Source organism: Sebastes fasciatus, chromosome 24, assembly GCF_043250625.1.
Source record: "Sebastes fasciatus isolate fSebFas1 chromosome 24, fSebFas1.pri, whole genome shotgun sequence".
Classification (NCBI taxonomy): Eukaryota; Metazoa; Chordata; class Actinopteri; order Perciformes; family Sebastidae; genus Sebastes; species Sebastes fasciatus.
In genome coordinates, this window is record NC_133818.1 from 15236519 (window position 1) to 15263142 (window position 26624).

A 26624-nucleotide genomic window follows, 5' to 3' on the forward strand; every position below is an offset into this window, starting at 1 on the left:
TGGCTGCCAAAGTGCCGCCCTAGGCGGTTGCCTAGTCGGCCTCTATGGAGGCGCCGGCCCTGGCTGTGACGTACAGGCGTAGAGGCAGCTCTGTAGGAGTGTGCGTTCAGTCAGAGCCTACTTCCTGTGCTGCTTTCAACGACATCAAGCTCTCTCTGGCCCGCGCTCTCTCACACAGTAGTAAACATTGTGGCTGCACCGGCTGCTCTAAACACCATGAAAAACACTCTGCTTGTATGATCTATTCATTTTTAGAAATTCTGAATTTGATATCTTAGAAAGCAGAATAGGGGCAACAGTCTGGAAACAGACATTTTTATCCATTCTCTCTTTTCTTTTTTCCATACTCATCCAGACCTGGAAATTACTAAAATCAAATTCCATACTTCTCCATACTGCGTAGGAACCCTGAATATTAGTTGAGAGGATCTTCTGTATCCAGATGTGACCATTTACCAACAATGATAAACATTCATTTACTTTAACAACTAACAGTGGACATTTTCTACACTTTCTTTAAGAAACACAAGTCTTTTGTGACTGCAGACTAGATTTAGTTTAAGAAACATGAAAATATGAAGAAAAGGACATTAACAACTTTATGGATGTAAGTTATGTTTGTACATTAATCAGGTTCAATTGTTAATTCAACATATAAGATCTCTAATAGTAACAGAGAGTCAGTGAACTGACCTCAGAGTCTCCAGTCTACAGTGTGGACTCTCCAGAAAACCACACAGGACTTTCACTCCTGAATCCTGCAGCTTGTTGGAGCTCAGCTCCAGCTCTCTCAGATGGGAGGGGTTGGACTTCAGAGCTGAGGCCAGAGAAGCACAGCTGATCTCTGACAAACTGCAGCAACTCAATCTGAATAAAGATTAAATGATGAAGATAAAAATCACTTTATAATCCAGTCAGATGTGTTCAGGTTTTAAATGTGTAGCTCAACATCACTATGTCCTAATCAATGATCTTTTCCCTAAAATGAGTAGAGTGACTTTGTCATTGTGTTATTGTGGATCATCATAATGTCAGCCTTCTACAGACATCATCCAAATGTCATCACAACATTCATACACCTGTTCATGTCAACACACATCAATAACATGCTGCTGATCTCAGTCAAGTCTGGAATTAGAGGATCAATATCAAATCAGACTTGTTGGACTTCATTACTTCATTTATTACATGGCCTTCTTCTCACTGTATCTGCTAGCCTAGCAGGTTTATGTCATTTACAGGAAAGGTCCACATTTGTTCAAGTGTGTCTGTAAACAACAGCCACATGTCATATGTACATTAAAAGAGTTATTGGTGGCAGTAATCATTCCTCCTGTGAAGTGGCCCCTTCATAACACAACTAATCTGTAAGAAATTACTTCACAAGTTCAAGTGAAACTAATATGAAGATTCAGCAGTCTGAGTCGACAAATCAAAGTTACACACTGTTTAGTACCAAATTCCCTCTTTGAGTTACTATTCCTCCTGCAGCTCAACAAGGAAACTGTCAAACACAACATACTGACTGGATACATACTAAGGCTGGGCAATATATCCATATTATATCCATATCGTGATATGAGACGAGATATCGTCTTAGATTTTGGATATCCTAATATCTAGGGTTGTCAAAGTTAATCGTTTTAACGCCACTATTTTCTTTAACGCATTAATGCAATCGATCTTCCGGAGGTTATAGCGGCTCAGTTTTGAAGCTAGAGTGAAGATACTGGTATCATAGGAAACTGGAAAACCTGATGAATCCATCGGTACCAACCATGTCAAACTAGCTCGTCGGGAAGAAGGTTAAATAACGCTCCAAACTTACTCTAAGGTTTGGCGAAACTTTCATGGGCATCTTCAAAGGGGTCCCTTGACCTCTGACCTCCAGATATGTGAATGTAAATGGGTTCTATGGGTACCCACGAGTCTCCCCTTTACAGACATGCCCACTTTATGATAATCACATGCAGTTTGGGGCAAGTCATAGTCAAGTCAGCACACTGACACACTGACAGCTGTTGTTGCCTGTTGGGCTGCAGTTTGCCATGTTATGATTGGAGCATATTGTTTTATGCTAAATGCAGTACCTGTGAGGGTTTCTGGACAATATCTGTCATTGTTTTGTATTCTTAATTGATTTACAATAATAAATATATACATACATTTACATAAATCATATTTGTCCACTCCCATGTTGATAAGAATATTAAATACTTGACAGATCTCCCTTTAAGGTTCATTTAGAACAGATACAAAAATTGTTAATAATTTGCGATTAATCGTGATTAAATATTTTAATGGATTGACAGCCCTAGTAATATCGTGTTGTGTTGTAAGTGTCATCTCTTCCTGGTTTTAAAGGCTACATTACAGTAAAGTGATGTCATTCTCTGAACTTACCAGACTGTTCTAGCTGTTCTATTATTGGTCATTTACACAAAAAAATATTATGATATTTGATTTTCTCCAAGTCACCCAGCCCTAATACATCTAACTCAGACTGCTGAAGCCTCTGATTAGTTTAAGATCAACTTTACAGGTCATTTTACACAGAACAAGACTGTGGATTTAGTCCTCATCTCGTAACACTCAGGTTATTCGGGGGTTGCTTCACAGACAGAAGGAATGATGACAGACATCAATAACTCTTTGAATGTACATATGAACATGTGAGTATTGTATTCAGATAGACTTGAACAAAATATGAACCTGCAAAGATGTTTCTGATGCAGAATATTTATTTGGTTTTTGCTTCAAATAATTAGACAATGCTGAAATGAAAACAGATCACAGTTATATCTGCTGTCAAAAAGAACATGGGAATAACTTAGAACCATAGAAACCTCTGATTAGATAGTGTCGTTCATAATCATCACTTGTGTGCCTTTAAGTTGGTGCAATACATGTTTGTTGAAGAGTGCTGCACCTTTAGACATGTTCAAATAGAGCGCTACAGGAATGAGTCCTAAAACCCAGAAATGAATTAGCATTTTAGCACTTCCTGTTCCCTCGTCTGGAAGTCAATGGGTTTTTAGTTAGATGCCTGAAATAAGGTCTGTGATAAAGGTCCAGTGTGTAGGATCTGGAGGTATCTAGCGGTGAGGTGAGGAGATTACAACCAACTGAAGCCTCTCCTGTCTGCCAAGCGTGTTGGAGAGCTACGATGGCCGACGTGAAAACGTGAAAGTCCCTCTCTAGAGCCATCTGGAGCAGAGCCAGTGTGTAGAGAGTGTGTGTACAAACTACACAAACTACAGTCAGTGAACTGACCTCAGAGTCTCCAGTCTACAGTTTGGACTCTTCAGTCCAGCGAAAAGCAGCTTCACTCCTGAATCGTCCAGGTTGTAGTTGTAACTCAGCTCCAGCTCTCTCAGATGGGAGGGGTTGGACTTCAGAGCTGAGGCCACAACTTCACAGTGAGTATCTGAGAGTCCACAGAGAGAAAGTCTGTGATGACACAAAAATTACAAAATATGTTATTATGAAAGAGGACAGTTTATATTTACTTCATGCATTTGATGACTAAACAGTTTGATATAAACTTCTTTAATCAACATTTACTCCTCACATCAGTGGTTCAGCTAATCTTATCTCACTGTTTGACATGAAACAATAATTCTCATCACTCTCTCTCAAACCTGCAGACTTTTAATCTTTGTTTTTCTTTAATCTTGCAGATGAAGAGAGAGAACATGTAGTTACATTGAGGCTTCCCTAATGTCCAGTCTGTCAGTGTGATCTGATCCCAGGTCTGTCTCCACAAAGTTAGCATGAGGCCTTCTTGATTAGAAAAGCATTTTTAAAACTCAGTGAATAAGTAATAATAATACAGTTGATAAAGATGACCTCTCTTTGCTAGCTACCTGCTGCTTTCAGGTTCACGTCCATAAATGGGAAAATTAAACAAATCGCTATAATATTAGACCTGTACATAATTAAACATTCATATAACTAGATATTTTGATGACTGCATGGCGTTTTGTCATTAACACTCTTTTCTGAGCATCAAAAGTATTCAGCTCACAAACACAATGAATGAACCAATGAGGTTACATTATTTACAACATAATGACATCAGAAAGATGATATCAGTGTATCAGCATTAAAAACATAACATTGATCTTTGGTTTGTATAAGATCTCTTAAAAAGTCTGAATTCTACCATTCTGCTGTTATATATTCATCAGACTGCTGTTATTGGTGGAAGCTGTGTATTTCCTGTTACTACTCTTCTCTACAGCAACAAGAGAGAGAAACACCAGAGTTTCCTTCTGTGAGTAACAGAATAAAAGGAAAGACTTCAAAACAAGATGATGGAACACAACTTGAATTTATTAGCAATAAAATGCACCATTGCTCGATTCAACACACTCAGGGGTTTTACAACGACTATCTTTGTCTCGTATGACCAGTAGTTTACGGTGGCTAATGCTAGAGTTGGGTCGGTTTTGCCAGTCCGGTCCGGTCCGGTCCGGTGTACGAGCTTAAACCGGTTTGATTTTATGCTAACGACACGTTCTGGCAAATTAAAAAGTAGCCGACATCAACAACACGTGCCGACAGAGTCACAGTGCTAAATCCAGCCTGTATTGCATTACTAATAAGCAATATGACAACGTGATTAACGTAATATTATGATATAATGTTGGTGTATAAACAAGAAGAGGTTTGTTTACTAGGAAGTTCATGTGTTTTTTGGGGTGATGAGACGAGACATGGCAGAGCTGGTCTCAAAGAAAACTAAAACTACAGCAACATGGCAACAGTTTGGATTTGAAGCCAACGAAAGAGATGAGCCCAAAAACACACGAGGTAAGGTGTAATGTGGTGCAAGGCCTATTGAAAGCAAACCCCAGCACCAGGGCTCTGATCCCAGGACCGCCCCGACTCCCCGCCGGATCAGCAAACGTTCTGTTGCTGCCGTTACACCGGTTAGACCCAGCACTCCACCAGACAGCTGATCTTTTGTTTTTTTCATTTGTTTTACCAGGTTCACATGTCGTCTCCATCACCCCAAAACATAAATAAGAAAAAACTGTCAAATGTAACAATTATTAGAAATAAATAGAATAAGTGTTCATTAACTTGACAGCAAGAAACACAAACTACTGAAACATTTTGAACTCAACATTTGAAACAGCTCAAGAACATCTGTGACAAAATACAAATACATATTTATGTAATAAACACGTGGAACACTTAGAAGAATATTATATTTTAAGAATAATTTATAATGTGTATATTTGAAGAACTAAACTACTAATCTACACTGATCTATAAAGTTAATCACATCTGGACTTACACAGCTTTTCTGCAGTTCCTCACAGCTGGAATCAGTCTCTGTCCTCCCTCCTTTGTTGTCTTGTACTTCTTCAGGTCCAACTCATCCAGAACCTCCTCTGACATCTGCAGCATGTAGGCCAGAGCTGAGCAGTGGATCAAAGAGAGTTTCTTCTTTGATCTGTTCTCTGACTTCAGGAACTCTTGGATGTCCTGATGTACCGAGTGGTCGTTCATCTCCGTCAGACAGTGGAAGATGTTGATGCTTCTGTCAGGAGAGGTTTTGATCCTCTTCTTCTTCAGGTTGTTGATGGCTGTGTGGATGATTTCTGGACTGTTGTCTGTCTGACCCAGCAGACCTCCTAAGAGTCTCTGGTTGGACTCCAGAGAGAGGCCATGAAGGAAGCGAACAAACAGGTCCAGGTGGCCATTTTTACTCCTCAGGGATTTCTCCATGGCTCTCATCAGGAAGACATCCAGGGTTGAATGAACATATTTTTTTCCCAGGAAGGCCTTCAGTACCTCTGTGTTGCTGTTTGTGTAACAGTGGAACATGTAGACTGCAGCCAGAAACTCCTGAATGCTCAGGTGAACAAAGCAGTAGACTGTTTTCTGGAAGATCACACTCTCTCTTTTGAAGATCTCTGTACAAACTCCTGAGTACACCGAGGCCTCTGTGACATCCAGACCACACCGCTCCAGGTCTTCTTGGTAGAACATGATGTTTCCTTTCTCCAGCTGTTCAAACGCCAGCCTCCCCAGCTTCAGAAGAACTTCCCCGTCAGCCTCCGTCAGCTCCTGTGGACTCGTCTCACGTCCCTCACCGTACTTCTGCTTCTTCTTCTTTGTCTGAACCAACAGGAAGTGTGAGTACAGGTCAGTCAGGGTCTTGGGCAGCTCTCCTCTCTGGTCTGTAGTCAACATGTGGTCCAGAACTGTAGCAGTGATCCAGCAGAAGACTGGGATTAGACACATGATGTGGAGGCTCCTGGATGTCTTGATGTGTGAGATGATTCTGCTGGACAGCTCTTCATCACTGACTCTCCTCCTGAAGTACTCCTCCTTCTGGGCGTCAGTGAAGCCTCGTACTTCTGTTGCCCTGTCAACACATGCAGGAGGGATCTGATTGGCCGCTGCAGGTCGGGAAGTTATCCAGAGGAGAGCTGAGGGAAGCAGATTCCCCTGGATGAGGTTTGTCAACAGCACGTTGACTGATGACTTCTGGGTGACATCAGACACAACCTCACTGTTCTTGAAATCCAGTGAAAGTCTGCTTTCATCCAGGCCGTCAAAGATGAACAGAACTTTACAGACAGCGAGCTTCTCTGCTGTGACCTTCTGTAATGTTGGATGGAAAACATGGAGCAGCATGAGAAGACTGTACTGCTCATCTCTGATCAAGTTCAGCTCCCTGAACGAGAGCAGAACCACCAGACTGACATCTTGGTTCTCCAAGCCCTCTGCCCAGTCCAGAGTGAACTTCTGCACTGAGAAGGTTTTTCCAACGCCAGCGACGCCGTTCGTCAGAACGACTCTGATGTGTCCCTGTTGGTCAGGTAAGGCTTTAAAGATGTCCTGGCACTTGATTGGAGCGTCATGGAGGGTGTTCTTCTTGGAAGCTGTCTCAAGCTGCCTCACCTCATGTTGGGTATTAACCTCTTCACTCTGTCCCTCTGTGATGTAGAGCTCAGTGTAGATCCTATTGAGGAGGGTTCCACTTCCTGTTTTATCCGTTCCTTCAGTCACACATTCACATCTCCTCCTCAGACTGATCTTATGTTCATCTACAACCTCCTGCAGACCTCTATCTGCTGAAAGAGAAGGAAACAAGTTAAAAATAAAGAAGATGTGATTATTATTTTTATTGCCAATATTGAAGTGATCAATATAAAGTAAATAAAAAGCAGTAAAGGTTAAACAGTCTAGTTTTAGTGGAAGCATCAGAAATGCTCCTTTTTCTCTCAGTCGGTGTACATGTTTGATTGACAGCAGAGGAGGCGGAGCCTCAGCTGTCCGTCTGCAGCTCTTCATCTAAACAGCTCACTGTGGCTGTTCCTTCCTCACTGTAATATTTAAAACTCATCCACTCATCAAATAATGCAGGATATGTTCATATCTCGTTGTGTGGACATGTTTTTATTGAACAGCACCAATAACAAAAGCCGGGTTTCCACCAAAAGTTCCTGGGACTTTTTAGTCCTACTACTTTTAAGGAACTAAAAGGTTCCTTCAGTCCACTGTTGTCTGTTTCCACTACGGTCTAAAGACCTGTGAAGATTCAGCAAATTAGTCCTCTGATGTATGAAAAAGCAACATGACATGTGACGAGGGCTGTTGGTGGTCGCAGCGGTAAACACACTCTGCAGTCTGCCGTTCAGTGTGTCGTCCGTTTCATCTAAAAAACACGATGGAAAATAATAAACATTAGGTTTAATCTCACTGTGACGACATTTACTGCACGTTGGATGTAATGAATGAAATGCAGAGGAGGAGAGTGAAACTAAGAGCGTCCGTCTCCACAGTAAATCATGTTGAGTATTTGAGGGTTATTTATTTATGTCTCTCTTGTTTTCTCTGTCTTTTTGGCTGGACCGCAGACGGCCAGCCCTACAACCCTAAAAGTCTGTCACTGAGTGATGAAGTTACACGATTGGTCGTCTGAGTGTCGGAGTTTCCTCATTGATCTCTGGATCGTACGCCAACGTTGGTGTATGTATATATGTCTATGGCTTGAACAGCCAGTTGAGTGGAGCAGCGCGTCCCCTAGTGTCCTCGCAGGACCTGGTGGGACTTTTATGGCTTTTTATGTATTAAAAGAACAAGTAGTGTTTTCAGACATGGAGACGTCAGCAGACAGATGTAGAGTCTTACTTTGTACAGTGCTGGTCTGACCGGCTGGCTGCAGTCCAGCTCTGGTTCTGGATCTTTGTCCACACTGGGGACAGGAGGAGTCTCCTGATGAAGCAGACTGGTCCAAGTACACAGCACAGCAGGACAGCTGGTCCTCCACAGAAACATCACTCCTCTTCCTGTGAAGACATGTCTTTATAACTAAAAGGCTTTGTTGATTGGCCGACACTGTCTCAAAGCTCAGATGGTCACAGGGAACAGTTAAAGTGTTGTTACTTTTCTGTTTGAATTCAGCATTCAGTCTGTGATGACAGTGTTCCTTTTATTTCAACTCTCCTGCTTTCATAAACACTAATGAGCTGAATTTTACTATCTGGCTGTCTTATTAACTCTTTACAATCTGACGGACGATATTCTGTCTTTCAGAGACTGTAGCGGCTCAGTTTTAAAGCTAGAGTGAAGATACTGGTAACATGTGAAACTAGAAAACCTAAAGAATCCATCGTTACCAACCATGTCATGCTAGCTTGTCTGGAAGAACGCTCCGACCTCCAGATATGTGAATGTAAATGGGTTCTATGGGTACCCACGAGTCTGCCCTTTACAGACATGTCCACTTTATGATAATCACATGTCATAGTCAAGTCAGCACACTGACAGCTGTTGTTGCACGTTGGGTTTCAGAGGGGCCGTGGTCGTCCTCCAGAGGGGTCGTCCTCCAGAGGGGTCGTCCTCCTGATCAGTTTCTCCTGTCTGTCCTGTCCCCGGGTCGTACGCCTGAATTTTCCTGCCCCGTCCCTGTTCAGCGCCCGGCCGCTAGCCCCTTAATCCCTCCTCCGGACTCCCTCCACCCACCCTGATGGAGTTCATAGACTCTGTTTTAGGGACGTCTGGGATCCGTCCCTTGAGAAAGGGGGGGACTGTCATGGTCTTGGGTTTTTTATTGTAGTTTGTTTCCTGTTTTATTTTGTAGGTTCAACACTTTCTGCAGCTACTTCACAGTGAAAGTCCTCCATTAAAGAGAGCTGATTATGTTCTTAACAGTCTCACGATCACTTTGGGCAGCTTAGCTTGAGTTAGTTAGGTTTGAACTGAGGTTAGAAGTGGTCTAAATAGTGTGGTAGACCAGCAGTCTAAGACACACAGTATGTAACAGTGGTGTCTCTGGTTCAAATCCAGATGGTTTACATTTATTTTGATGTCATTCTGTTTTCTGTCACTTTCTACTGTCAACTATCAAATGAAGGCATGAATGTAATTCAAATATTCTAAAAAGAGAAGTGGTCCAAATTTACATTACTGCCTCTTTTAGTATGAGCAGATAACTTTAACATCACTACTGCCCAGGGATGTTTGTTCTTGACCTTAAGGAACAACATATGGTGGAGAAAATCTAAGGTCAAAGGTCCACTTACTAATGATCCAAAACTTTCAACTGGAAGCTCTGAATCTTTAATAAGTGAGCTTAAATTCCCTTCACCATATTCTACATCAGTAGTTAGTTAAAGAACAAACTCAAACATTCAACACGCGTTAGTTTGGATCAGAAAGTCACACAATAACACAAACTAACTAACCGATAGAAGCAGCAGTAGAGCAGCAACTCCTGTGTTCTGAGAGGTAAATTACTGCTTTTGTGAATGAAGTCTGGTGGCTCTGAAGAGAGTGATATAACTATGTGGTTTCTATTGCTCTGGTCTATCATGACCTCTCTATTGCTCTCGTCTATCATGTCCTCTCTATTGCTCTGGTCTATCATGTCCTCTCTATTGCTCTGGTCTATCATGACCTCTCTATTCTCGAGGTAAAGCTCCCGTCCACAGCTGCTTTACCTCTCCATCAGACAGCCCTTTCTGACGGGGAACTGAAGCTGTTATATCGCTCTCTTCAAAGCCACCAGACTCCATTCACAAAAGCAGTCATTTTACCTCCCAGAACACGGGAGTATACGTACAACCCCACTTCAAAGAAGCTGTCATAACAGCTGACTTTAGGAGAAGTCAAACCAACACAGTATTTTGAGGACACATGTGAGAAAATGAATTACACATTTGAAGCACATTCTTTCACATTTTGAATAGTTGTAAATCTTTACAGCGACTTTCAGGCAGAAATCTGAATATTTTCTTGAAGTGTAAATTGTGAAATGGAGGTTCTCAGGTGTTTTGTTACAGAAATACAATCAGTAGTTTGTGGCTCTAAAACCCAGACTAAGATCCATCTTAGTTTGAAACAGTATCTGCACTAATAGTTCTGCATCAGGAATATAAATCTGTTAGCAGAACATTTAGTCTTCATCCTCAATACATCATCATCCATCAGGTCAGTGCACAGTAGAAACAGTCTCTTACTTTGTGTCTGAGGGTCCAGGTTCATTACTGAAGACTGGAGGATCATGTTTAGACTGGTCACTCTTCATAGACAGACAGCCAGAGACTAGAGACTCTGCTCTGTCCTCCTCTTCCTCCACACAGTCAATCATCGTCTGATCTGAAGTCAGTCTGAGAGGTTAAACATTAACGCTGACTGTGAACATGAAACAAGTTTGTACAAGAGTCACAGACAAGACTGAGAGAAAGGGAGGTAACACACAACCTCTCTCTATCACATTCTCTCTCTCACACACACACACACACACAGTAAAATAATAAAATGTTGGATTAACACTCACCCTGCTTCAGTTTTCAGTCGTCACACCTCTGTGCCGTTTTCTCAAAATGGAGTCTGGAATAACAAACTAAATGCTTTCATGGTCACCTCCCTGTTCCTCAACACTATGACTCATCTTCTGATCTGAAGTCAGTCTGAGAGGTTAAACAGGATCACTGACAGTGAACAGGAAACAAGTTTGTACAAGAGTCACAGACAAGACTGAGAGAAAAGGAGGTAACACACAACCTCTCTCTATCACACTCTATCTCACTCACACACACACACACACACACACACACACACACACGCACACACACACACACACACACACACACGCACGCACACACACACACACACACACACACACACACACACACACACACACACACACACTTGTTGTGCACTCCCGTTGTTCGGACCTGTTAGAAGCCCGCAAACCTCCAGCATCGGCTGCTTTCCATTAATTTATCTCCTGGAGGAGATGGTAAAGAAGAGAGCGAGCGAGAGGGAAACAACTGTAAAACATGAGCTTTACCATTTGTTTATTGATCGCATACATTGATATTACATTATATCACCATTATAATCATACATATACAAGATTAACATCCACAACATATCAAAAGTAATGGATGAAAAAAAACATTGTTAAGAAAATAAGATCACTGTCAATAAGTCAGACTGGAAACCAAATCATTTCTCCAACAGAGAAATACTGTTCACAACAGTTACAGTACAAAGATCCATAGATTGGGCAGGGCTTTAATTGATCAGCAGAGCTGAGGAGAAACAGTGTTATGAAATTAAATAAACAGGAATTGTACTTGGTTGATATTACTTTAAATATAAAAAGATAGTCAGATTATAAAGTGGAGAGAGAATTTGGCTGTGCAACATTTGTAGACATCTGAACAGCTGATCCTAGTAAATGTTTGTGAATTAGAAATTATTATGTGGTTGACTGGATATTGATAAATTATGATCATATGTGGCCATAGAATAAAAATACAAACAAAAAAACAAATGAGTTTTCTCAGGAGATCGGTAAATTATAGTGTACTGAGGCATGCTCAATTTGAATAACTTCAAAGAATCGTGAAATTAAAGCTAGGGTTGGTAATCTTCTCTAACCGTTAACCGACATTAAGCATTTTAACCGATTAACGCTATTGGTTAAAACGGTTAAAAGAAATGTTAATAATTAATTAAAAAGCTGAGAAAAACATGTCACTTTAAGGAGAAAACCACCTTAAGAGCCCACCTTAAGAGAGTCTGAGCCGGAGTTACGGGACAGGAAGTTGTCTCCCGTCATGGCTGCTACAGTAACTCTCCTGACGGTGAACTGAGGACTCAGTTGTCTGTTGTGCTCATACACTGCAGCTGGCGCACCGCTGCATGCCAGGCACAAATCTTGTCGGTTAACGGTTAATAATCGGTTAACGAGGGTCGGTTATTGGTTAAGATTAGACTATTTTGGAGGATGGCCTGCTGTCAGCCAAGCCCCCAGGAAGTGCACCCGGGCTTTGAAGCAAATTTTCGAAGAGGCCAAACGATGCCATTGGGCCCAAAAATACTTTTTCCCATAGACTTACTTTGGGAAAGAGACGTCTGTAAATCAGCTGATCATTTTTTAGGTAAATCAACTTCCCAGTACGAACACTTGAATAGCCCTTATTTAAATCATTATGTCCTTAAAAATGTTTTCCCTTCCTCCGTTCGTGTTCCCAGACCGCGGATGGACCGAAGGCTTGGAGGCGGAGTTAAAGGAAACGCTACTGCGCCTGCTCTATGGGCCCAATGGATGCGGATGATCGCTGGAAGATCCGGGTATTTTATCTCTCGGGAGTCGAGCCATTTTGGCTTCATGCACCACTGAGCAACTTTCATAGGAATGAACGCCTCAAACGCTGCATCCAGTTCTCTTTATATATCCATGTTGCTGACTTTCTCGCTAGATTTAGCTACTTTCATTGGAAAACAGTTGGCAACACTGGGCTGGGTTTTTACGGTTGGATCATTTTTTTTTTTTTAAATCTAGCGTACTCTTGCTGTTTTTTAAGATTACCAACCCTAGCTTTAAAGACAGAAAGTTTTCCTCTTCTGTAGATAAGGATTTCATATTTATGAGGTTACATTTCTCAAGCCTGTGATCATCCATTACAGTTAGAGCTGTGTTCAACGAGCCTAGGAGTTTGCACAGGAGCTCCATTGTCCCCTATGTGTTTTCTGTTCAAGGCACCTTCAGCCTGTTTTGACCACCGTGTAACACCAAAGCTTTGTTGAACTCACCTCGCATCGTTATAATCTATGGCAGAACGGGCACACTGGCACTTTGATGGCCAATCACATGATCATTTGGGAGAAACAAATAAGGCACAAGCATGCGCACACACATACATATTGCTGTTGTCAAATGAAAAACTTGTTGTTGTGACACCAAGATGTCAATTTTTCATAATCTAAGAAAAACTGCCTTGGTTTCAACTTCTTTTTACGACGGAGTATTAGAGCCACATTGAGGGAAAAAAAATCAGAGAATAAAGTCATAACTTTACGAGAAAAAGAGTAATTTCCTCCTCCACAAAGAATCAGTTTCCCCAGCAGGTCCGTGTGGCTCTTTCTTCAGAATAAACGCAGTTTCTTTCACAATCTTCTCCAGGTCCTGATACTGATGATAATGTGGTGCTGATGTGCCAAAAGATGAAGTATTTGGTTATTTGTGAAACCTAAACTAAAGTAGAACTTCACAAGATGCTCCACGTTCCTCATTTATAATATTCTGACTTTATTCCCATAATACTAACACTTTTTTCCCGTAAACTTCTGACTTTGTTCTCATAATATTACAACTTTTTTTTCTCGTAAACCTATGACTTTTAATTCGTAATATTACGACTTTATTCTCGAAATCTCAGATTTATTTTTTTCCTCAATGTGGCCCTAATACGCCGTCGTATATTTTGTTGCTTTTTGTCAACCTTAATTATTTTTTTCATCATGTCGAATAATAAAAAATTGGAGTTAACATGTTGTCACCTGACAACAATAATACACACATATATATATATATATATATATATATATATATATAAACTGACACAAGCCCTAGTTATACAGCTATACTATATATTTAAACACCAACAGACATATTCTGTCTATTCAAATGTGCTGGGTCCAGCTGAGTTAGCACAAAAAACACACAAGTACACACACACAAACATACACACTAACAGTCCTGTCAATGCCATACCATGCCATACCATACCATGCCATGCCATACCATACCATACCATGGTATTGACAGGACTGGGAATTACAACAGGTAAACATTTGAGATTTTTTTTTCTTGCTTTCAGCTTCAGTCAAACTAAAATCACTGATCTTTTGGTGCTTTTCAGTCACATCATACTAAGTACACTAATATTTAACTACTGCTAGTATTTTGGCCATTTACAAAAATAAAAGATTCAATAGCACAGTTTGGCCAGGAGTCTTTTACATAAACTGCACGACTACAGGAAGAGAGAGACACAACTGATAATGGTCACAAAGGTCAAACAGCTAACTCGGTTTTGTTCCTGTGACTTCCAACCAAAGTCACGTACAGTATAACATATCATACCTGTTAACAACTATAGGTCAAAAGCACACTGAGCTGCAACGTATTTTTTTTTTCATTTTTCATAGAATGCTTTAGATGAGCCGAGACAGATCAGATGGCAGAAAATGAGAAAAAGGTTCTTTAAATTAAGGCTTTGGGAACTGAACGAAAGACCAAAATAAAGCTTGAGGATGCACCACAGAGTACAGACAATGATAACTGCAGAAATACAAGATTCATTATAATAAAAGAACAGTCCGACGTGTTGGAAAATGCAGGAATTTGAGCTGATTCTATTTACACAGCTCTACTCTTTTAGCCAAACTTAAACCCTAGGCTGCTGTTAGTGTGGACTGATGATGTACCTAAATTGGGTCGGACATTCCACCAGCACTGGCCTACTAGGTGCTCAGACAGCTGTCCTGTGTATCACAACTGTACCATAAGCCACTAGTTCCCAACCCCTTTTGGCCCCTTAAAATAACCAGATGAACCCTCATCAAAGGTGGTTTATGTGAGATTTGAGATAAGCCTGAAACAATAAACACAATTTTGGATAGCAGTGATGGTTAGACACCGTGCAGGGTCCCAGCTGGAGAGTTAGGAACCACTACCTTAAGCTACATTTACACACACTTGTGCAGTAAATAGTCCCACGTCTTGACTTTGAGGTTTTAGTTAAGTCAAAACTGACAAGTCCGAAGTCAAGTCAAAGTCTTAAACTTTGTTTCACGTCCTGAACAAGTCATTACTTGTTTGTGTGTTGCTCTGCACTGACAAACACATTCCTCTCCTGCTCAAACATTGATTAAACGTGTATCTGTTGGCAGGAAAATGAAGAGTTGATTAGCTGCACACTATTTCATAACACAAGTCCAAGTTTTCTTTACCAGTAATTGTGACAGATTAAAAGACCTGCAGGAAAACATGGAGGAAGTGTTGCATTTAACAATTCTAACAATTAATGACCTGCTGGTGGAATCACACAGCTCGGTTTCTCCTGGTTACTATAGTTACAGCATTTCAAAGATTGTCCACAACATTTGGTACCAAGTTCACCATTTGTAATTTAACCTGAGACTTTCACACCTCCATTCTCTTCATCTCTCCTCTCTTTAAGTTTGGGATCATAATCCTAGAGGGGACGTTTGATAACTGCACTGTGTTATCATTGATTATGCAGTTTTTTGGCACTACATAGAAAACAGCAGAGAGACAGACTGACAACAGCACAGCACAGGAATACAGAGCATGACTGGGCACGTCTAACTGCTATTAATCTCCCTACAGAGATAAAGGATGACAGCCTGAGACAGGTATAAACACATGCACTTAGGACTGGAAGTTTTGAAAGGTTGGTTGGGTGTAATGGGGTGGCGGAAGAGTCAGAAATGTACTATGTGACCGAACTGCAGCCAGTGGTTGTGTGAGACTAACCATGCATTCACACTGGAACCAACATAGTCAAAGTGACCCAGTGTGAGTGGATGGTTAGTCAACAACGTATTAGCTGTTGAATTTTGTGCTATTGTTTATTGAGGGTTATGTGGCTGCAGTCTAATGTATGTACCATTTCCACCCACATGCCTGGTTTGGAAATGCGGGCTAGAAGCTAGCAGCAGTCCAACAAGACACTGCTAATGGGCCAATCACAATGTAAGGACTGGTGGGGGACAAAATGAGATGGGAAATGGTGCTTCTTACTGGAAGAGAGACTGCAGGATGAAGGGGTAGGGTTTAGGTAAAGACCAGATGCTGCTGGTCCAGCAGGGCTCTGGTGAAGTTGTTGATTGGCCCGATGGCGCTGAGTGACATGGCGTTGTCCCGCCCCCAGAGCAGATTAGGACCAAACACCACAGCCAGGTTACTGTTGGTCATCTTATTCACTTCATTGTTGGCTGATACCTAAACACACACACAGACAGGTCACTATTGGTAATGATATAAAAGTTCTGGAAGGTAATTAGTGGGAAGTGTAGTCTATCAGCTGTACCTGTGCCAGGAATGTGACGAGGTATCGCAGTGATGCATAGTTTTCTTCTGGCAGCGACTCTACCAGTGCCTTCATAATTTCCCCCTGGCTGTCACTGGATACAGCTGGCACACACCAAACACAAACACCACTGATCATTAGAGCTCATTCAGGATGTAGATGTCAATCAGTACATTTACATGTCCACAAATAAGAAATCAGTTTACACAGGATTTCAGACGCATTTGAATACACTGTGGTAACTTGGTTACTGTAAATCTGCATAATAAACGGCAGGTCAGTGATCAGATTTCAAGTGTTTTCAAATATAAGTCAAAGTTAACACGATAATAACGCAAATTCACTTTAACGCCACTAATTTCTTTAACGCATTTACACAATCGATCTTTCAGAGGTTGTAGAGTCTCAGTTTTAAAAGCTAGAGTGAAGATACTGGTATCTTATGAAACTGCAAAATCTAAGGAATCCATCAGTACCAACCGTGTTATAATAGCTTGTCGCGAAGGAGGTTAAACAACTCTCTAAACTTATGCTAAATTTTGGTGAGGAAAAACTGCCATGGCCATTTTCAAAGAGGTGAAAATGGGTTCTATGGGTACCCACAAGTCTCCCCTTTACAGACATGCCCACTTTATGATAATCACATGCAGTTTGGGGCAAGTCATAGTCAAGTCAGCACACTGACACACTGACAGCTGTTGTTGCCTGTTGGGCTGCAGTTTGCCATGTTATGATGTGAGCATATTGTTTTATGCTAAATGCAGTACCTGTGAGGGTTTCTGGATCAATATCTGTCATTGTTTTGTGTTGTTCTGATAATGAAACGGAAAATAGTGCTGAATGTTTGAACATACAGGTGAAGTTGACAATGTCGTTGTAGAGCTGGAAGGTCAGCAGAGGCTCCGGTAGTTCCCTCAGGAATGTCTTCAGAATCACAGCAGCCAAGTGGACGTCTTCTATCTCTCTGAAATTCACCGTCTCACCTACAAAACACACACATGTAGGCGCAAGGTGAACACAAGCAGCAATCTTTTACAACATGACGCTTTCCCACTTCCTGTGTAGACAGGAAGTAAAAAGACAAAACAACGGAGTTGGAGCGCTTCCTTGTGCTTAAACGCATAAGCTCAATCGACTGGTTAAACAGGCATGTTGATCCTACCCGAATTGTATCTGAGCTGGACCTCCTTCACCAGAGTCACGTTGGCAGATCGTCTGAAGATGCCTTCAATCTCCAAACCTGACACACACAGTGAAGAACAACAAGGCGGTTCTTAATGAGAGAACGATTCACTGAGGCGATCTACAGTTAAAGTTGATTAGTGCATTATGTTTGTATTTCTATCACAACAAGAAAAGAGTCTCCTTGCTCTGAAAGGAAGCTAATGGTGTCTCTCATCACCACAGGAACGAGGTCATCATCTGGATTCCTCTGTCTGAGCCTGACACACACACACACACATACACAGTGGTTAAGATAACAAGCTTAGACCAATGATGTTATTATAAGCTGACTGGGGCTTTAAAACATTACCATCTATAAACTTCATGCATTTAACATTTAGAGCAAATGGTGTGAGTGCAATCTGTTTTCAGATCCTTTGCTTTTACTACAGTATACCAATACCACACCATGAAAATGCTCCACTGCAAGTAAAACTCCTGTATTCAAAACCTTACTGAAGTAAAAGTATTATCAGTAGGGCTGTTGAATTTAACGCATTTACACAAAATCATTTTAACGACACTAATTTCTTTAACACATTAACGCAACTTGCAATTTTAGGTAGCTGCAGGCTCAGTTTTAAAGCTAAAGTGAAGATCATATGAAACTAGAAAAACCTAAGGAATCCAGCATATTTGCCCATTCCCATGTTGATAAGAGGATTAAATACTTGATTAAAATGTGTGATTAATTTGCCCTAATTGTCAGCTAAATGTACCTAAAGTTAAAGAGTTCATTGTGCGTTAATGTGTTCCATGTCAGGGTTTTCCTATTAGATCTGATGTTTCTGGATTAATATGTCTGCTGCACTTATATTTTTACATTTTTGCAGCTAATAGTTACGAAATAATATTAGCTAACAGTAACAGTAACGTTTTTATATTGCTTAAGACGTAGGAAACCTTCAATTTAACACAAACATTCAAATTCATTTTTTCTGTTTTCACTGGACAGGAAGGTGATAAATTATAATCTGAAAAGTAACTAAAGCTGCCAGACACATGTAGTGAAGTATAAAGTACAATATTTGTCTCTGAGATACAGCAGAAGTATAAAGTTACATAAAAGGGAAATACTCAATTTAAGTACAAGTACCTTGAAGTACTTAAGTAAATGTAGTTATCAATCAATACATGTATATATATATATATAAATATAACAGTCAATCAGCAGGGATTTTGTCACTTACAATACAAGTGGCACCCCGAACACCTGGTTGGGGAGGGGAGGGCTGTGAGGAGGAGACATGGGAGGCTGGGCGGACGGTTTCAGAGACGCTCTCAGCTTGTTGTCGTACCTGACACAGAGACAAAGATTACCAGATTTTAAAAGATAACTTGTGCATTATAAAAATGAACAACACTAATTGTGCCTGAAGGAGAGTAAATGTGTGTAGGTTTACTGTACATTATTTGTGGGTGGAAATAAAAGTATTATTTGTGGAGCAAAATCTGGAGTCCGACATCGGCTCTTACTCTTTGACACGGGCAGGAATGACCAGCTGCTCACACTTCAGCACATCCTCCAGCTCACTCAGATAGCTCACATAGTTGATCTTCCTGCCAAACTTGAAACTACAAATAAAGAGAGAGAGAGTTAGGTTATCATTTGCTGCATTCAGCTTGTTAGTTTTAAAAAGGAGAATGATAGGAATATCCTGGATTGAAACTGGGTTGAATTTTCCCCATTCTTTTTCTGCTATAATGATGATGATAAAATGTAGACACATGACTCTATAAGCTTACAATTGTAGCTGTAAATAAGAAAAAAAATTATTAAATTTTGCAAGTGTTCCAGTAAGCCATCGCTGGGTGACAGTGAATCAGCATGCACAATAACAAGACATAAAACTGAAGCAGCTAAAATGAACTCAGCCATCATTCATTTGATAATTTACCCGTGTTTTTCCTATTATGATTGTTTGATTGCTTATCCTCAGGGACTGCTACTTGCACTACTTTTTATAACTCTTGTATAGTTGTCCTGTAATACGTAGGTACATGTCTGCACCTTGTATTGCATGTTGTTTTGTTTGCACCTCAAGTGTCGTCTGAATATTGCTTCACTCCCACTAAATGTTCCTTCTTTTTGTTTTGCACCGGAGACCAGGAGAAACACATTACAATCACAATTCTGTTCATCTATGTACTGTACTGAACTGGATGACAATAAAGTCTCTCTTAAACTATTAAAGGAAAAATGGAGAAAAAAAAAATACCTAGTTCAAGTTCATCAAATGTGACAATTTGCTGCTTTTCTTTCTGACATGGCAGTTAATTGAATAGCTTTGTTTTTTTTAATTGTTGGTCAAACAAAACATTGTATTTTACTATGTCAACTTGGCATTTCACCTTTTTCTGATGTTTTATAAATATATTTACTAAGAAAATAATCACTAAATTAATCGATAATGGAAATAAGGGCTAATTGCAACAATCAGAAAATAATGTTTTATTTCTCTTATTCGCTGCTTTGTTCTCACTAATGCCTAAATAACACTATGAAGTTACGTGAAATTTTGGCGAGGAAAAATTGACATGGTGATATATTCAAAGACCTTGACCTCTGACCTCCAGATATATGAATGAAAATGGGTTCTATGGGTACCAACGAGTCTCCCCTTTACAGACATGCCCACTTTATGATAATCACATGCAGTTTTTTTGAATATAGTATAAATGTGTTATTTTTTGCCTATACTCTAAATATACAAATTGTGTGTTTGAATATTTCTGCATACTGGGGTCCATAAACAGGACCTTGGAATTACATAAATTGGGTATCACTGTAAAGCTGAGACTCTTGTGGATCCAATGAGTCCAACTGTATTCATGTGTGATGATGTTAGTCCCCTTAGTAGCCATTTCATTGTAGTGAGACCATTTTTTTTAAACGTGACCTCACTGTATAAAATGACCTGTGGTGACCTCTAGGATAATCACAGCCTCATGAAACTTTACAGCCACAAACTAGAGACCTAGAGCATTCAGAGGATGGATGGATCAGACTAGAGACCTAGAGCATTCAGAGGATGGATGGATCAGACTAGAGACCTAGAGCATTCAGAGGATGGATGGATCAGACTAGAGACGTAGAGCATTCAGAGGATGGATGGATCAAACTAGAGACCTAGAGCATTCAGAGGATGGATGGCTTTCAATAAGGGGGTTTCTGAGCAGTTTACACAACAGAAGTGCTCGCCATCCAATCGTCGAAAAATGCAATTCTTGCAGATATCTCCAAATGTCAAAAGTTTTTTATCCCAAATCACAGCATGGCTTTTTCTACGGTGTTCCTCAAGGTCTTGGTGTCTTAATGTGGATGTTCCTCAGCTTTGTTACAGGCAGATATCCTGCATCCGTATTTAACAGCAAATCTGAAACCCCAGTATGAAATTTGCTTAAAAAGAGCTATTTGGCAGTGTTTTTGTAGTTTTCTACAGCTGCCACTAGATGTTACTAGAGCCATGTCTTATCATGTAGTGCTGACAGTGAAAACATGCACAGTGGAAGCACATGAAGGACTAATATGGCCACAGAGTAATACTCTGTGCTACCACAGTATACTATACTATGTTGAAAGATAAGGGGCATGAAGAAGGGCTGGGCAATACCATCCAATTTGGAGACGATCCATAACATGAGTGAAAATGACCAGATACCATGTATGATGTAGCTCATGTACTATCATGTTTTATGAGTTTAAAGCATCATTAACACTATTCTCTGTTTTTAATAACTTAATCACAGGCAAGTTTTAAACCGTCATTAACAAAAATTGCAGCAGCACAGAAGCAGCTTGGAAGTGTAGCACTAAAAAAAGAGTTTTCATGTGTATCAACGCAGACATTGGTCATTATGTGCAACAGCTTGTGTGTTGTAATGTTCTAAACACCACTCCTAGCAAGTTTCATAACAATAATCTAGTTTGACTTTTGCATTATGTGAAAAAAAGATGACAGGTGAATTTTATTTGACTGTCTGAAACTACAAAAATTATCCTGAAATTGTGTCCTATATAGGACTAGTCATAGTGTTCTGTGAACATGCAAAGTATTATAAAATGATGGCTTAACAAACCTGATGAGTGGTTTGAAGAGGATCAACAGCGTCTTGATGAACATGGTGGGATGGACGATATACAGAGCCTTGATGTTCTTCTTATACCTGAAAACACATACAGATGATAAGGATAAGGTGTCTGGAGCAGAGTATGTGGCTGTATTCTGTTTTTCCCCTCATTTTACTGAGGCATGCAGTCGTTTTCATTTTTACTTTAGGGGGAAACCCACTGTACTCCTCACTTTAAAACAACCTTTGACAGTGTGCTTTTAAAATTTCTACATCTGTTTTTCTGCTTGGTCATGTTCTTTTCTTATCTTTCCATAAATACCACTCATTTAGCAAAAATGTAGAACGACAGCAGATATTCCAGTGATCTAAAACATGATAAGTACATCTTACATTGTAGTGTCATAAACTCAAATTGAAAGTTTTGCTTTCTTCAAAAGACCATTTTATACAATCCTACAAGGAGGATACAATGGACAAGGCCGTCAAGGCAAGAGAAAAATCTCCAGGCACACCTGCTATTTTGATTCATGTATTGGTGTGTTTGGTTCCTCTCCTTACACCTGTACACCATGCGCTCTGTGCATGGTACCAAAATACCACACAGAATGGCAAAGTCAAGCGCTGTTTGCACTGGTCATTGTGCTACCATGAAAATAGGGTCCAAAGTGTTGATTTGAAACAGATCAAAGTGAAGGATTTACGAAAGACTAAGGCTTCAGTCAGTTCTGATATGACGGTCAGTGCACATGTCCAGTGATGTTATCGAGCTTACTTTCTGTCAAACTCCCTGTATGCGTCTCGCAGCCAGCCGAGAGAGGGTTTGTTTTCACTGGTCAGCCCGTGATGGAAATAGATCAGAGTGTAGTCAATTTCAACATACTGATCCAGTGTTCCTTTAAGATACCTGCAAAAAAATAAATAAAACAAATTCATTGTCATTTCAATAGATAAGTGTGTATTTCAACTGGACTCCATATTCTGGTCCAGGTTTACCAAGGCACTGCATTTTCAGCAACCTTCTTAGTGTTTCAGCATGTTACAGAAGCAGTCAGGCCATATGGTGAAGAAAAAAAAACATTTGTGGCATTTGTTTCCCCTTCACAGAAGTTATTGAGACACTTTGGAAAAAAAACAGTTCCCTTAAAAGACTTCTGAAAGAAACATGTCCTGTTGCTTCATACTGAGTCAAGACATCGACTATGTTACAACGATATCCCTGGTTTGATTCCAAGGACCTTTATTGTATATTACTTCCCTCCCTTTACTCAAAATGTCACTCTCTATAGTCAAACAGTTAATAAATGCAAAACATGCTTTGTAGAATTGCAGAAAAAAAGGGGAGCGATCAGAATAATTTCATGTCAGAGTTGACACAAGGTACAGTGAAGTGGTTTAAAAATGTGAACCACCGCAAAAGACAGATTCATCAGACAGATGTTTCAGTAAACCCATCTGATATCTTTCTAGGATTTCAACTGGTGCTCCTGCTCCTGCAATGGCCTGGTGCTTGTTGCTCACAAACATTTTCACCCCTTTCTTTGGCTCCAAACTGACTGTACAGTTGAGAAACAGGACTCAATTAATCCAGAAGAAAATCAAAAAGGCCCCAGTCATGACCCGGTATGGTTGCAGTCTGCCGGTCCGAGTCCAGTGCGTCCGTTCCTGGTACTATGACCCAGCCCAACCAGCTCGGTCCCAGGTGGCTGAATTGATGCGCCTCACTAAGAACTAGTTGGCTGAAGAGGCCGGGCCGCCTCCTGCTAGGACGAGTGTTACTGGACCGATGCATCAGTGCACTGCTTTTTGATGCTAAAAAGGTACGCTGCTCACACTGCACCCATCGACGTTGCACTGCTGGAGAATCATCAGGTTGTCCAGCAGATGATGCTGTCCACTCAAGCTGGGTCCCCTCAGAGAGTCAGAGTCCAGCCAGAAAGGCCAACCCTTCCGCAAAGGCATCACCCACCACCTAACCACAACAGCCTACAGTGCTACGCCTGCATTTGGCCCGTGAATGCCCTGAGAGAGACATCTCTATGCAGCTGCCTCGGGCTCCAGTGCACCCTGCTTTTGGGTCACCTTGTGTTGGGCTCACGAGAGGGTTGACGCGCATCGCATCCCGGTTCAAATCAGACACCGGGAGCAAGGTGAGCCTGGAGAGCTGGAGTAGTGGAGAACCTACCACGTCCAGTTGTTTTCTAGAGTCGGCATAGTGAAGGAAATCCTGACTGCCTTCATGTCAAAGGTCATGCAGGGCCTGAGCACTCAACTGAGACTGAAACAGCTGCGCACCTCGGTGAACCACCATCAGACAGATATATATATGGTAGGTATATTATAATTTAGATTTTAGTTCTTACATCAGCAGCTTGTGATGGTCCAGCTGGTGCTGAGGAGGCATCCTGCATGCATTAAACACTATCACCTTCCTGCCAAAGTTATCATCACCTAGAGACACACAGAAAGACAGACAGGGATTCAACATTACCTTTTTACTTTCACTGTATTACCTTCTGTTAAAGAAAACATGACAAGCAGTCCAACTTCTACAAATTAACATTTTAGTCTGAAGAAGTAATGGTAAAAGATAAAGTCAACTATTAATGTCACAGTGGGGATGGGAGTGAAGAGACTGGAGGACTGACCTGCCACTTCAATGATCTGATGCCTGGCGATGTCATAGTAGGGATGGTCCCATGGCAGGTGGGGAGAGCCAGCGTCAAAGCGCTGGGAGATATCTGTCTCTGAAACACACACACACACGCACGCACGCACGCACGCACACACACACACACACACACACACACACACACACACACACACACACACACACACACACATCTGAGTCCTGAGCTCATAGTTCAAGTGATTTTTTTGTTTGTAATAAAATAAAATAAAATGTTTTACTCGGCTTCCTGCCAAACATCATTAGGACACTCAGGGTTAAGCACTTGTTCCCACTGTTTTTAAAAATGCCAGTGCCAGCGCGAAGCATCTGAACATTTCTGCTCACTTGGGCCTACATTTTGGTGAAAGTTGCAAATGTTACCACTGATTTGCTATGCATTTTCAAAGTTTTAAACGGTTGCTGTAGCGTCACCATCGGGACTATTAGCCCACAAAGCCAGTTGAGGAAGTTTGGAACAGGACTGGACCTATTGTTCTGTTTATTTTCATGCAAGGGAACGCAGATTTCCTAGAAAGAAAAAGATGAAGAAGAAGACGGAGAAGACAAAGGAGACAAAGAAGAAAAAGAAGAAGAAGAATATTTATTGTTTGGCTGTTGCGTGACAGCGTACATCCTCCTTTACATTTTTGTTTGTCCAAATACGTCTGAATCAAGTCAGCATGTTTTGCTTGGTCCTCTATACGTGAGTGTAATGCCAGGATCAGACTACGCGGTATTTTTATGGTTACGATGGTCACTATGCCAGATTAGACGATTGAGAGTCATAAATTATTGTCGTGAATTGGCAGCGACACATGACAGACTACACGTCGGTCAACTGCTCCGACAATACACACTCTCCGGCAACGCTGTCTTAATATACCGGCTTACCGGGGCTCAAGCCCCCGGGCCCGACCATGTAAAGGGGCCCACAGGGCTCCAGGGGAAAACAATAAAAATATAATTCACAGGGAGAAGCGCAACGGGATGCTCAACGCGCAAAGACGCAACGGCCGTGGTGTTTTTTACTCCGACACAACCTAGATTGAATATCCTACTGCGAGGTCCGGCAGCAGTTGAAGGTCCGATGACATCATTCTGCATAATAAGTAGCCTTCTGTTTACAGCTGTGTGCGTCTGCGCTCAGCCGGTCAAATTCACGGCCGTGACTGAACACGTCGTGGAAGGCAAAAAACAAAAAAATCAAACATGCTAAACTTTCTGTCGGGACGTCGTGAGGCGTCCCAGACGCGACGTGAGTTGTCGTGTACTATGACACACTACACGAGATAAAACGGATCGATTGTCGCTCACAGCGCTCATTTATCGTTCGCGATCCGAGTCGGCACCCTACGACGGCCGCGTCGGGCTATAATCGGAGCTGATATCGTATAGGCTGAACCGGCCATAAGTGTGTGTGCTCTTGAACTTCTTCTGTAAAGTTGAAAGTTCTAGACCTTGGAAGTGAGGACATTTTAGGCAGGGTTTTTCAAAGGGTTTGTTGTGTTATGTAAAAAATATAAAATTATTTAAAAATGTTTCTGGGTTGAGACTTGGTTCAAGGGTTAAGGTTAGACATGAAGTTGTGACAGTTAAGGTTAGCTCTGGGGAATGTCTTGCATCAATAAGATAAGGTAAGGGTTGGGAGTGTGTGCTTGTATACACACGTAGGCAAAATTGTTGGTACCCTTCAGTTAAAGAAATAAAAACCCACAATGGTCACTGAAATAACTTGAAACTGACAAAAGTAATAATAAATAAAAAAATACTGAAAATGAACTAATGAAAATCAGACATTGCTTTTGAATTATGGTTCAACAGAATCATTTAAAAAAACAAACTAATGAAACTTTAACGGAAGGGTACCAACAATTTTGTCCACGTCTGTACATCCTTATAGTCAGTGTATTAATACAGTATATATACATCCTTATAGTCAGTGTATTAATACAGTATCTATACATCCTTATAGTCAGTGTATTAATACAGTAACTTAGATGGTGATCAGCGTGCTCCCAGTCAGGAGAAGCAGACAGGAGTACCGGCAGGAAGCTAAGTGATGTACTGCTGTGGACGCCACGTTAGTTCAGATCAGAAAGTCACACAATAACACAAACTAACTAACCGATGGATGCAGCAGTAGACCAGCTACTCCTGTGTTCTGAGAGGGAAAATGACTGGTTTTGTGAATGGAGTCTGGTGGCTTCGAAGAGAGTGATATAACGGCTTCAGTTCCCGTCAGAAAGGGCTGTCTGATGGAGAGGTAAAGCAGAGAAAAT

General features: G+C 41.0%; 2 protein-coding genes, 2 long non-coding RNA genes and 1 pseudogene across 4 annotated transcripts in view; 1 reads left to right on the top strand and 4 right to left on the bottom strand.

Moving 5' to 3' along the window:
- The window catches only part of LOC141762853 (uncharacterized), a 500458-nt gene that overhangs the window by 397374 nt on the left and 76460 nt on the right, over positions 1-26624 (bottom strand). The window contains 1 exon segment of the mRNA XM_074626949.1: positions 694-867. Coding sequence (XP_074483050.1) covers positions 694-867 — 174 coding nt within the window.
- Positions 1-26624, top strand: part of LOC141762901 (uncharacterized) — a 182662-nt gene that overhangs the window by 28307 nt on the left and 127731 nt on the right. The gene's annotated exons all lie outside the window — the stretch shown is intronic.
- Positions 5337-10600, bottom strand: LOC141763291 (protein NLRC3-like; annotated as a pseudogene).
- Positions 11314-15326, bottom strand: LOC141762902 (uncharacterized). Its single transcript, XR_012592929.1, has 2 exons — positions 14103-15326; positions 11314-14011 (listed from the first exon to the last, which is right to left on the bottom strand). It is a non-coding gene; the product is annotated as an uncharacterized LOC141762902 (long non-coding RNA).
- Positions 15531-24718, bottom strand: LOC141762895 (rho GTPase-activating protein 1-like). The gene is made up of 12 exons (XM_074627053.1): positions 24585-24718; positions 24323-24421; positions 24038-24125; positions 22450-22581; positions 21684-21770; positions 19080-19178; positions 18794-18901; positions 17747-17821; positions 17542-17621; positions 17234-17362; positions 16380-16483; positions 15531-16291 (listed from the first exon to the last, which is right to left on the bottom strand). The coding sequence occupies exons 1-12, from the start codon at positions 24670-24672 to the stop codon at positions 16124-16126; spliced, it is 1257 nt and encodes a 418-aa protein (XP_074483154.1). The 5' UTR covers positions 24673-24718; the 3' UTR covers positions 15531-16123.